Source organism: Perca fluviatilis, chromosome 2 (assembly GCF_010015445.1).
Source record: "Perca fluviatilis chromosome 2, GENO_Pfluv_1.0, whole genome shotgun sequence".
Taxonomy (NCBI): Eukaryota; Metazoa; Chordata; class Actinopteri; order Perciformes; family Percidae; genus Perca; species Perca fluviatilis.
In genome coordinates, this window is record NC_053113.1 from 30,154,494 (window position 1) to 30,167,604 (window position 13,111).

At 42.1% G+C, this 13,111-nt stretch overlaps 1 protein-coding gene across 1 annotated transcript in view; it reads right to left on the reverse strand.

Annotated features, from left to right (window-relative positions):
* Positions 1-399: 399 nt before the first annotated feature.
* Positions 400-13,111, reverse strand: part of cbl (Cbl proto-oncogene, E3 ubiquitin protein ligase) — a 43,179-nt gene continuing 30,467 nt past the window's right edge. The window contains exons 7-16 of the mRNA XM_039821605.1: positions 12,453-12,540; positions 9,418-9,549; positions 9,006-9,224; positions 8,091-8,222; positions 7,074-7,502; positions 6,231-6,319; positions 5,820-6,026; positions 5,599-5,687; positions 5,138-5,380; positions 400-3,719 (exon numbers count right to left, since the gene is read on the reverse strand). Of these exons, the coding sequence (XP_039677539.1) occupies positions 3,424-3,719; positions 5,138-5,380; positions 5,599-5,687; positions 5,820-6,026; positions 6,231-6,319; positions 7,074-7,502; positions 8,091-8,222; positions 9,006-9,224; positions 9,418-9,549; positions 12,453-12,540 (1,924 nt within the window). The 3' untranslated portion in view covers positions 400-3,423. The remainder of the gene's footprint in view (positions 3,720-5,137; positions 5,381-5,598; positions 5,688-5,819; positions 6,027-6,230; positions 6,320-7,073; positions 7,503-8,090; positions 8,223-9,005; positions 9,225-9,417; positions 9,550-12,452; positions 12,541-13,111) is intronic.

The following is a 13,111-nucleotide window of genomic DNA, read 5'->3' on the forward strand; positions in this document are numbered from 1 at the left end:
TTCACATTCAATAGCTCACATTTAATAAACTACTGTGTACACTAATTTATTTTAAATATATTTTGTTTCATGTGTGCACTTTTCCTATGCCGCCCTTAATCATATGTCCTAAATTAGCACTCGAGTCATCAAAACTTTTAGAACCCCTGTTGTACAGTATCTGTCAGGACTTTAATGAATCCAGTCTGTCATCAAAGTCATTTAAAAAGTCATAGTATATGTCATAAAAAGACCATTGAGTCATCACAAATGGCTTGTGCATGCTGAGTAAATTGTTTAATTTTTACTGTTGACATTACACTCCTAAATGTCACTTTTGAACTCTTAATATTTTTCAGATTCATGGCATCTACAAGCTAAACACATTTCAATATGCATGTAGAGAAAAGAGACACGTGATGGCTTTTGCTTATCATTTTATTAACAGCACTGTGCATACTTCCAAAGTGATATGAGCTTTGAAAACCATCGTAAAGTTAATGAATGCCTTTTACTGATGAGAAGCGAAACAGCTACATGGAACAACGGCTCCCTCTTCTGACAGAACGTTAAAGTAACCCAACACAGAGACTGAGGGTAAGAGGGGCTGGTACGCATCAAGCATCTCTGAGGCTGAGTACTGATTTGGGACCTGGTTTATCTTTCGGGGAAGTAAGACAAACAAAAGGAGACCTTTGACAAATCAGCACTTGTGCTCAAGGATCAGGCCTGATGTGGCTGACAAGGCAGACTGGACAGATTAATACAAGCAATACTGCACAATCTTCTGGCCTTCTGATATCATCAGGTACAGATCAATACCAACAAACTCTCTTCAAAAACAAGGCCTTACTCTAAACATGGTGAGGACCTCTAAACATATGGCACTGCTCACAGAATTATTAACATAAGTAAACAAAACCTTTGGAACAAAATACATGTACTGGAATGCAAAATGAAAAGAAAAAAAAAACAGCCATTTTCTTTTCATATCACTAACTTTATACAATTAGCTTTTTCTTTAGAGTGACAGTATCAAAGCACAAATTTGTATACTGTGTGAAAAAAATAAAATCAAGGTAAATAACACAATGACGTGTTGTCATCGAAGCATCAACATAACATTGGTACAGTATTGAGGATTGGGGACCTCCCCGTCCATTACCCATCATTCAAGAAGTTTCTCAAGGCAACTAGGAACAGAAAAAAAAAAAAAAAAAAAAAGAGAACTAGAGAATGGCAAGACAGCGCAGAGATAGCTTCCAGTCAACAGACAGCATTACCCAGAATAAGCAAGGGCTGATTAGCTATTGACATGATTTACACCCTCCCCCACCAAAAAAAACAACAACATTCTTCTTCATATGCTGGGAGAGGTTCAAGTCAATGTACCTAAAAGCTCTTTGCATTTATTTATCTTATTCATTCATAGTACCAGGAAATGAAGCTGCTGTTTCTAGTCCGGTCAACTTGGGAAATAATATGAAAAATGTGCAAGTTATAACGTGACCAAAAAAAAAGTAATAGGCTACTTGTGTGACTTCATCAAGCGGATACTTTTGGCTACATGTCACCTGGATGAAGAGATGGCAGGTGAGCTGCTGTCTATGCCAATGAGTCTCCTCTGGGTTTTTGACAGCTCGGGTGAACGCCACTTGTTTAGATAAACATAATTCCTGAGTAAGTTCTTACAGTTGGCCCAAATACTGATTTTAATGTAGACTTGGGGGTGGGCCAGCAAACCCATGAGCCTACTTTTCAAAAAGCCTCAGCAATAACCTCCTTCCAGTGGGGGGTGAACTGCCGCAGAGAAAGGAAGTTGGTGTGAAAGAGAGGCCTGAAACTATAACAAAATGGCTGGTTTCCATAGCATAAGCATTTTGTTAGCTTTATTACAGAGTCTAGAATTTATTCCAAAAATGAAACATTTTAAAACACTCAAGAGACGACAGCTTGAGAGGGCTGCAGGCTCACAAGTCACTTGTACTTTCAAGTATGCTACATTACCGACCAGAGAAATACGGATGATACTGTCACTTTAAAGAACCAGGATGATGGTTAAACACAATATTCACAAATGTACATTTAAGGCATAATTATTTAGCACTAACAATAGTAGCAGCAGTGAAGCACTTCTGAATGAATTATAATAACAATATTTATGATCATATTACAATAATATATTATCAAAGTAAAACAATGACTTTTTTTTTTTTTTTTTGTTTCACAACACTGGACAGAGCTGGAGACAGAAAATTTTAACCAGCCAGCCAATGACGTTAGACAAAAGACAGAACGAAAACGTTTCAGCCACCACGGATCACACAACACTAGCCTGTCTGGTACTGCAGGGTCGTCAACATTAGTACGTCCTCTAATAATCTCACTGCCAGGCTCTACAGCTACACTAGGCCCTGCCATGAGTTAGAGCAGTAGTACGTTTACAGAACACACGTCTGAGTATACTGACTGTAATTCCACATTCATGTTGTACAGGAACAGGGGGTTCATTTAAGAGCAAGGAGGAAGGCTGGCAGACACACACACACATGCATGCTCACATACACAAACTCACAAATATAAACACACGCTGCCAGACAGCCCAGACCCGAAACCATCGTCATGCTACTTTGAAAAATACAACACGACAAAACAAGCATGTTTTTCTAAAAAAAAGAAGAAGTACCAAAGCAACATTGTTAATCAAAAGGCCATAACAGACTGAATTCATAATGAAAAAGCTCGGCTGCACGTCTGCTAAGCTGCTGCTGACTGAGCACATCCTGGTGAGGAAGACACCCTGACTCTTCCTCACATGTGTATTTCTCCCCACGCTCACATCCCTCAGTCTGAGAGAAAGGGCCAAACCCCCCTTTAATTTGGTCCCCACATCACTTGTACCAACAGCGACCCTCAAAGTCATTTTTACATACTTTATATGCAAGTACTGTATATATTACACACATTTAATATATATTTGTTCATATATTAAATTTTCATATAGACATACATTTTTTAATTTGTGAGGTGTTGGTTACATTTTCAGCAAGAGGCTTCGACATCAAAAGATAAGAATCTGTCTTTCCAGGATTTCTACGAAAGTCTCGCGCCATGTGGCGTCCTGTCATTGTTTCAGACACGCTTAGTCACTCCTGCGGAGATGTGCGTGAAAACGAAAAGGCCTGCTGTAGCAGTTTAAAGAAGGCCAGACACTGTTAAAAGCGCATGGAGTGCAGATCGCGGATGTCCCAGAGATGCTGTGAGCTCGCTGGTGTAACAGCCAGTTAAAAATCCACAGGGATGTAGGGCGTCAGCCAGCACCGGAGGTAGTGCTGCAGGCAATGAGCTTTGGGCTTTGGGCTAGGCTGTGCCGACCTAAACCCAACCAGGCTGGGCCAAGCTAGGGCGAGAGAGCAAACAGGAGGGAGAGGCACAAGGAGCGTGCTATGTAAGAATATGCGCGGTGGAGGGAATGGAGACAAACTCGCGTAGGATATTCTTGGCCATTTCGATATTGTTCTGTGCGATCAGCAGTGCTTTCTGGATGTCCTGGTAAGAGTATCCCTGACTCATGAGGTGCTCGATCTCACTACTGATTTGAGGATTGGCTTCTCCTCCTGTTGCACCACCATTGGGTGGGGCAGGGACGGGCGGGACGGGGCCGAGTCGACGCTCCGAGCTGATTCGTCTGGGCAGGGGCTTTGGAGGTCTCTCTGGTGCTTCCACCGGCTCTGAAAAGGCTGAAGAAAAGGGGAGAGGGAATGTTTACGTCTTTAAAGCCAAACAAAAGGTCTGGAAAACTCTAGTTTTAAGTTTAGGTTAAACCTGAAACAAGATCCAGTCCTTTTTAAATACCCTTAAAAAAGGTCATTATAAAAAAAGATTTTCTTTACTGAAAATATTTTACATCTCATTTAAAAAGCATCCTGATCACTTTAATGAAGCGCCTGTAGCAAACAGGCCACTGAGTAATAGCTTGCAATAAGTTTTTTTTTTTTTTAAATCATACTGCATATGGTGAACTGGTTGATCTTTTCACTGCAGCAACCTTTAATAAAGCACTCATAAAAGAGTCCAATTATGATCTGAGAGCTTGTCAGCCTTGTCTGAGAGCCACTTAATTGGTCCTCCGATGTAACGATTTAAGTCTTCAGTGGAACACTCAGACAGTTGGCAATCATCATACTGTAGGAAGTAAATGTCAGCTCACTGCAGAGACAAGGAGATTACTCTGAGAAATAAATGCTTTTCAACCTCCTTCTACAGAATGTGCTAAGGCCACTAATGCTGCATTAGCTGCAAACCTCCGCACAACCTTGTGGTCTGTGACATCTCAGTGGTCAATATGAGATTCTGAGGATACAGAAGGCCATTCCACGAGGAGGTATGGCCAAAATCCTGGAGGCATCACTTACTGTTTTTCTAGCTTCAAAAAGGTCACGGATGTAACAGAGCAGCTCTCTACAATTATTGGTCTTTACCCTTTTTGCACACAGTGATTGCACATACTGGAGCAAATTATGTATATCAATCAATTCATGGTAATCTATCAACGTCTAACATTTACTTCAGAGAGCTTCTGGAAAATCTGCATAATGTCTGGCCTCATATCCGGTAGCAGAAAAATGCTTTAGTCAACTTTTCAGGCTGCTCTCCAGGTCAGAGGACTTTTCTTCTACTTCAAGATATTGATTCATCAGCAAATTTAGCTTTTTGGCCAGTAAGTACCTGAACAAAGAGGCTGCTGTTCTAAATTTTTACATCAAGTCATTTTATGAAACCGACACAATTTTGTACCACTAATGTAAAATATAAATTTTTAAGTGCCACGTCTCTCACTAAAGCCCATATTTCAAAGGGTCAGTTCACCCAAATTTCATATTTACCCTAATTCTATCTAGCTATTTAGGTAGTTTCACTGCAAGCCAGAGGTGGTGATATCCCTTTATCTAGCACATGCGCAAACATTAACAGTCACCTATAGCCTTGGATGATGTACTGTAGGTAATGCCACAGTAAAAAATCCCTTATTTGATAAGATGGCTTGTTGTTAATGACCCCATAATTTGGGAGAATATTAACTATATTATAATATTAAAAATGTATTATATTATGCATTAAAAGCAAGCTCTGGCTCAACAGGGGTAAGTATACTTACAGGCTACGGCTCCAGCGTCCGAATCTAGAGAGAGGCGGCTGAAAGCAGCTGTGGTAGATGAGCATGATGAGGAAGATGACGAGGAGGAAGACGACCCCCCCAGTTCTGAAAGGGTCCGTCGAGCTGTGGGCATTGGCAGCCGGGGTTTTGGGAAGTCGTAGCCGTTCTCCTCCTCTTCCCTGTCCTCGGCTGCATGGTCTCTGGGACCATTGGTCATCGCCAGTGGGGGCAACTCGGAATAGTCTGGGATGTATTGAAAACAATGTATTAGCCCTACAGTATCTGATAGACCGAGAGAGAGAGAGAGAGAGAGAGAGAGAGAGAGAGAGAGAGAGAGAGAGAGAGAGAGAGAGAGAGAGAGAGAGAGAGAGAGATGTTCCACCAGCGATTAATTCAAAAGCAGAGATAACACAAATGGCTGTCCTCGTCCACCTGATCCAAAGATTGACAAATCAAAATACCTGAATCTCTGGCTTGTTGTGACCTGGCCTGGATGTTGTACATAGCTTCATACATTTGAGGTCCATCCTCTAGTTCAGCCAGTGTCAGCCTACAATGAAAAAAAAACAATATTTAAACAACAACAACAAGAACAACCATTAACAGATGCAGTACTGCAGTCACCAAAGTGATTTCATCGAGATGTGCTGCTGGAGGTGGATTAATTGAGTGTTTTGAATACCGTGAGTTGAGTGTGGAGGCTTGTGTCGGTGTCTGGAGTGCCGATAGAGGCTGAGCCTGTTGAGGCCTCGGGACTGGTGGGGTCTCCCCGACAGGTGGTGCTGTGATAGGGGGCAGGACGGGGCGAGAGGAGGGGATCATGTACTCCGACTCCTCCTCACTGTCCCGTGCCTCCTCTCCAGTCACTGGCCTCTGGGCTGGAGAAGGTCTGGGAACAAATAACCCAAGAATATTTACACTACAACTGTAAATATGGATTTATGAAATATAAAACACTAAAAAGGTGAAATGTTTTGAGCTTCCTAATATACGTATTGTTTGGCCTTTGTGATCTGCAAGTAAGCAACAATCAGTCATTCAAAGATGAGATGCTCCACTCCTCTAATGTCATTATGGTGCCAGTACAACATACCTTCTTGCCAGTGAATAGATGGCGTTGGCTGAGGCCGAGGGCTTGACTTTGGGGTTGTCGTAATCTTGACAGGCCACTGCTGCAAGACTCTGGAAAGGAAGCAGAAGCTGAAATCTCAGAAACGTTGAAGTGAAGAATCTTGAAACCAATTATTAAAAGGAATAGTTTGGCATGAAGGGAAACGTGCTTATTCAATTTCTTGCTGAAAGTTAGATGAGAAGATTGATGCCTCTCTCATGTCTGTACCATACATACTGTATATAAAGCTGGTGCCAGCAGCCAGTTAGCTTAGCTTAGTATTAAGACTGGAAACCGGGGGAAACGGCTAACTTGGCTCTGCCCAAAGGTAAAAATAATTATTTTTTTTTTTTTAAATCCACCTACCAGCAACTCACAAAGCTCATGTATTAACACATTCCTGAGCTAAGCTAACAGCTGCTGGCTCTGGCTTTATGTTTAACGTTTTAACTTACTCCAAAGAAAGCCAAAAAACACAGTTCCCAAAATGGAAAATTACTTTGACACTAACAAAAACGTAACTCTAATGCCACAGATGGTAGGGCCAAACCCAAGTGAACAACATTGAGTTTACAAATAGTAATAGAGGTAATGAATACACCTTTGATTGCAATTAAAAAAGTGATTAAACAGTGGCTGTGTAGAGGGTGACTAAGATAAAAACCCACCCACCTATACTGTACAGTATAGTGGGTTGTTAGAAGGTGGAGACACGTTTATCTTTTCAGTTCTCTTACTTGGACAGTTACTACTAAAGTGTTCATAATGTAGCCAATGAATGCACATCCAACCAAATGGTAGATTAGTGTGTGGTGTTTCTCTGACCAGCTGGTGGTCCAGACTGAGGGAGCTGTTGTTCTTCTGGGAGTCTGAGCGTGTGTCCAGAGCAGAGGGCAGCGCCAAGGGGAGGGAGTGTCGGTTGGAGAGTTCCCTGACACCTGCTCGAATGTCCACTCCCAGACTGGAGACTTGGGTGGATGAGGAAGATGAGGAGGAGGATGACGACGACGAGGAAGAGGAGGTGGGGGCCTTGGGAACAGGCCGGGCGTTCCAGTCAGCCAGGGGCCGGTTTGGGGGTGCAGGTGGGAGCTTATCTCGAGGGTTCTCCCCAGGAGTGCAGGGTAAGGGCCGCCTCTGCAGCCGTCCATCGGGGGCTGCCCCGGCTGTGTGTGGGCGGTCAGGAGGAGGAGGAGGGGGGAGATCCCTCAGCGCTGGGGGGAGGGGAAGAGGCTTGTCTTTGTGGTGAGATGCTGCCTGGAGGGGAGAAACAGAGATGGAGGGAACTCATTTAGTCTACATAATCAAAGAAAACTGCTGTTGAAGTGCTGTTATCTTCTGAAAATAATCCGTTTGGCAACAAGACCACTGTGTAAGCATTCATCATCATAAATCAACAACATTCATAACATAGATGAGCACCACCAAGGAAAATGTTCATCATACGAAGACAATTCCAGCTTCCTATCTACAGTTTTCATGTATCTACATTTAAGCAGAAGTATCTGGTAATATGAATGTGTGAGTGAGTGGAAATGCATTTTAAAATGACTTCTATGCAGAATATAAAATACACTGATTATTGTCTCTGTCATTTCAACACCTTACTTTTGTCCAGGGGGTAAGAGAAGTAAGCATAACTTTAGTAACAGCTGGGTTACAAGTGAAATTATTCTTAAATTTTAGTCTGATTTTGCTCTCTGCTTCAACTCTGTGGATACACTATAAAAGTCAAGCTACACACACGCTGTTTGACTATGCAATACTTAACTGATTTACCAAACATTTATTTTAATATCCTCTCTTGCCTGAACAAGGTGTTGTTGGTTGTGTATATTCAGTTACCTTACTGGTGAGCCCAGGGCTGGAGGCACCAGGGGGGTTGGGAGGTCTGTGTGGTAGCAGGTCGAGCCTTGGCGGCACAGGGGGAAGAGAGGACTGAGGAGCCATGGACATAGGTGACGGGGGGCGCTCCACCTGGACAAACAGCAAAACACCCATCACATCAACTACATTTTAACGGAATCAGTTTTTATCTTTTGACAATATCTAATGACACAAGTCATCCACAGAGTCTGCTGTCAATCTAACTTTTGTTAGAGCTTTATTTTTGCTCAAAAAAAGAAGAAGGTTTTCCTTCTTCTTTTTTCTTTTAAAATAAAAAGAAATCCATGACTCGTTTTGTTTCGACACAAACAATTTATGAAGTACAATTAAGTACTTCACGGTTTACAAGTATATTTAAAGAAATGGTCAAACATGAGAAAGAGGTCGGGTTAGCCGTGAAAGCCAAAATAATTCTAGGGACCACATCAAAGTGTGTGTGATCTCAGGTATTCGCCTACTTTATAAGCAGACTAATGCACACAGAGTTTCTCAGAGGCACATAAAAGATTGAAGATAGGAGAATGCCTCACATATCAAATACCGAGAGGCACAAAAAAAAGCTGCTACCTTGGCACCATGAAAGATGGAGATGAAAGACTTGAGATATGAGCCTTGTGCTTGAAGCTCCCAAAAAGTGAAAAGGGGGCAAGGCAGGGAATGTTTCATCTGTACAGGGATGGGTCTCTCAGAAAAATAGAGAAGACGACAGTAGAAACCCATGAGGTGCACCCAGGATGTCAGAACTAACTAAACCTAGTGCCTCAATGTTTTATCAGTGGAGCAGAACAGCTTACCCAGTGTCATGACTAGAAACTTTCAGGCAAACATTTTGTCTAAATTAAGTAAAGGCCTTTCCACAATCTTATATATTACCTTTGTACAGGCAAGTTTGCTCATCATAAGGTGGGGGTCTTCAAGTCTGTCGTCATCATCATCGTCATAGCTGGGCGATGGAGCACCCTCAGCCCCATATGTGCCCCTGCAGGAGCCCCCGCTGTTGTCCTTGGGGTCAAAAGGATCCACAACAATGGGCTCTGTACCCTTAATCTCACAGCGACAGAAGGGACATCCCGTTCCCTGACCCTCTGACTCCTGTAACACAGGCACAACAGCAGATGTTAACGGCACACAGAGATGAAAGGAGCTCATGTGCTTTCATATGTCGGTTACGTCTGCAGAGAAGAACACTTCAGCAGTGAGTTCTCCTCTCAACAGGTATGAGTTATGACTCTTAACTTGGAGAATTCAACCCACACAAACCCGTTCCATCCACCCACACTCTTACCTGCCAGGCAGTGAGACAGGAGGTGCACATGAGATGACCACAGGGCTCAATCTTCACATCCTTGTCGTTCTCGGCACAGATCTTACACAGCTGGAAAGTGGAGCCCATCTCACAGTACAGCTCATACTGCTCCTGAGGGGGGGGAAAAAAATGAGACAACTATGAGCTTTCAGTGCCTAAACACAGTAACATCATACAGTACTGACACCATCTGAGATCATTTCGAAAGAGCCCAGAAGGATCTGGAGCCAAGTTAAAATGTGGGGGCGAATTTTTTGTTTCAGTCCTGTGCTCAATCAAAACGAGTCTGTTCATAAACACCTTTACAAAACCCTGAGATGATACGTATGTCTTTAACAATATTTCACAATGTACAGTTTTAAATCTTGCACATTTAACATGATGTGTCCTTCAATGTGATGTGTATGATATATTGAAAGACAGATGGTGTTTCCTATACTGTTTAATAAAGGGAGCTCACGCTGACAAAATACAGTGCCTTGCGAAAGTATTCGCCCCTGAACGTTTCACCTTTGCCACATTTCAGGCCTCAAACATAAAGATATAAAACTGTAATTTTTGTGAAGAATCAACAACAAGTGGGTCCCAATTATGAAGTGGAACGAAATTCATTGGCTATTTCAAACTTTTAACAAATAAAAACTGAAAAAGTAGGCGGCAAAATTATTCAGCCCCTTTACTTTCAGTGCAGCAAACTCTCTCAGAAGTTCAGTGAGGATCTCTGAATGATCCAATGTTGACCTAAATGACTAATGATGATAAATAGAATCCAGCTGTGTGTAATCAAGTCTCCGTATAAATGCACCTGCTCTGTGATAGTCTCAGAGGTCCGTGTAAGCGCAAGAGCATCATAAAGAACAAGGAACACACCAGGCAGGTCCGAGATACTGTTGTGGAGAAGTTTAAAGCGGTTGGATACAAAAATCCCAAGCTTTAAACATCCCAGGAGCACTGTGCAGCGATAATATTGAAATGGAAGAGTATCAGACCACTACAAATCCGAAGACCGGCCGTCCCTCTAAACTCAGCTCATACAATGAGAAGACTGATCAGAGATGCAGCCAAGAGGCCCATGATCACTCTGGATGAACTGCAGAGATCTACAGCTGAGGTGGGAGACTCTGTCCATAGGACAACAGGGCGGCTGTGGCTCAGTGGTAGAGCGGTCCTGCCAATCCGGAAGGTTGGTGGTTCGATCCTTGGCCCTGCAGTCCCATGTCGAGTGTCCCTGGGCAAGACACTGAACCCGAGTTGCCCCGATGCTGCGCCGTGTAAATGTGTGAATGATTATCTGATGAGCAGGTGGCACCTTATACGGCAGCCTCGCTACAGTGTATGAATGTGTGTGAATGGTTCCTGTACCATGTAAAGCGCTTTGAGTAGTCGTTCAGACAGAAAAGCTATATAAGAACAGTCCATTACATTTACATTTACAACAATCAGATGTATACTGCACAAATCTGGCCTTTATGGAAGAGTGGCAGGAAGAAAGCCATTTCTTAAAGATATCCATAAAAGTGTCGTTTAAAAGTTTGCCAAAAGCCACCTGGGAGACACACCAAACATGTGGAAGAAGGTGTGTGGTCAGATAAACCAAAACATTGGCAACAATGCAAACGTTAGTTTGGCGTAAAAGCAACATAGCTCATCACCCTGAACACACTATCCCCACTGTCAAACATGGTGGTGGCAGCATCATGGTTTGGGCCTGCTTTTCTTCAACAGGGACAGGGAGATGGTTAAAATTGATGGGAAGATGGATGGAGCCAAATAAAGGACCATTCTGGAAGAAAACCTGATGGAGTCTGCAAAAGACCTAGGGCGGAGATTTGTCTTCAACAAGACAATATCAAAACATAAAGCAAAATCTACAATGGAATGGTTCACAAATAAACATATCCAGGTGTTAGAATGGCCAAGTCAAAGTCAGACCTGAATCCAATCGAGAATCTGTGGAAAGAACTGAAACTGCTGTTACAAACTCTCTCCATCCAACCTCACTGAGCTCGAGCTGTTTTGCAAGGAGAATGGGCAAAATGTCAGTCTCGATGTGCAAAACTGATAGAACATACCAAGCGACTTACAGCTGTAATCCAGCAAAGGTGGCGCTACAAAGTATTAACTTAAGGGGCTGAATAATTGCACCCAATATTCAGTTTATTGTTAAAAGGTTGAAATATCAATAAATTCGTCCACTATGATGTGTCACTTGTTGTTGTTCTTCACAAAAATACATTATATTATGTTTGAGGCCTGAAATGTGGCAAAAGGTCGAAAAAAGTTCAAAGGAGCCGAATACTTTCGCAAGGCACTGTACCTATTTGCGTGAACTATAAAACTATTAAAATCTGAAATGCACCATTTACCTTAATTTAACTTTTATTTTAGACATTTTACTTGGGGAACACAACGCTGTTTACTTTCGACACTTAAAAACTTATTTTACGACACTAAAGCGAAAATACCAATAAAATATATATTTTATTGGTATTTAAATATACCTATATCATAATGTTCTACATGAATTATTCATGCTACTGCCGCCTTCACTGCATTTACCTTCTTTTCACACACACACACACACACACACACACACACACACACACACACACACACACACACACACACACACACACACACACACACAACACACACACACACACACACACACACACACACACACACACACACGTATCCAGTTTATCTTATTAAATATAAATGTTAGACAGAAAAAAAATGCTATTTGTTTAAATCTTTTGGTTCGTCAGCTACTTAACCTTGACTTACTCAGTTCCTGTGTTGTGTGGTGTTCTATCATGTCTTCTACTTCTGCTTCCTTTTGGTCATGCACTAGACTGTTGCGTCAATTCTTTTTTTCAACTGAGATCTTTAATGAACTGTGTGCGCGCACCAAAAAAAGCCATTTGACATTTACAATAAAATGCCAAAGACCAGCCAGAATGCATAAGATATTAAAGAGTGAGGATGCAGTCTGAGAAGCACACTGCTCCGACCTGTGTGACTTTGATGTGGTCTTGAGGCGAGGGCTCACACAGTCCTGTTAGATCTGGGTTTTGGGTCCGGCCATCTGGGAATAAATAGCTGGAGATGAAGAGGCACATATAATTAGAAGGTATGTACAGGGGGGAGCCTTAAAGTATCCTCGTGTATTTCAACAGGCATTTTCATTTAAAAGTTATCACCATAATTAGTTAGTATGATTATACTGGATGTATACCTGACGGGCTGTGGGAACGAAAACATCTGTTCAGTCCATTCATTCAATCTGGCACGGTGTTTTAATATCATACCCGAGATGATGCATGTAGAGTACGTGACTATTTTACAAATGGGTCAGATGGTGTGTAATTACCATTTGATAAAGGTTTTGTAGATGCAGGCGATGCACTGTATAGGCTTTCTCAGTTTAAAATCAGGATCTGATTACAGGTTGAGGCAGGCCAATCATAGCTTTCATTAAAAGAATCAACGCTGGCATTAAAAGATGACTTTAATGCCAGCCAGCTAAACCACTGACTAGCTGCACATTAGAAATCACCAGTTCTATTCTGGTTATGATAACACTGGAATGGTGGGAACAGGCAATATGATATGGCTGGATTGGTTTAGAGCTGAAAGGCAGATTCAATCGTGAGATGCAAAGCATAGTTTA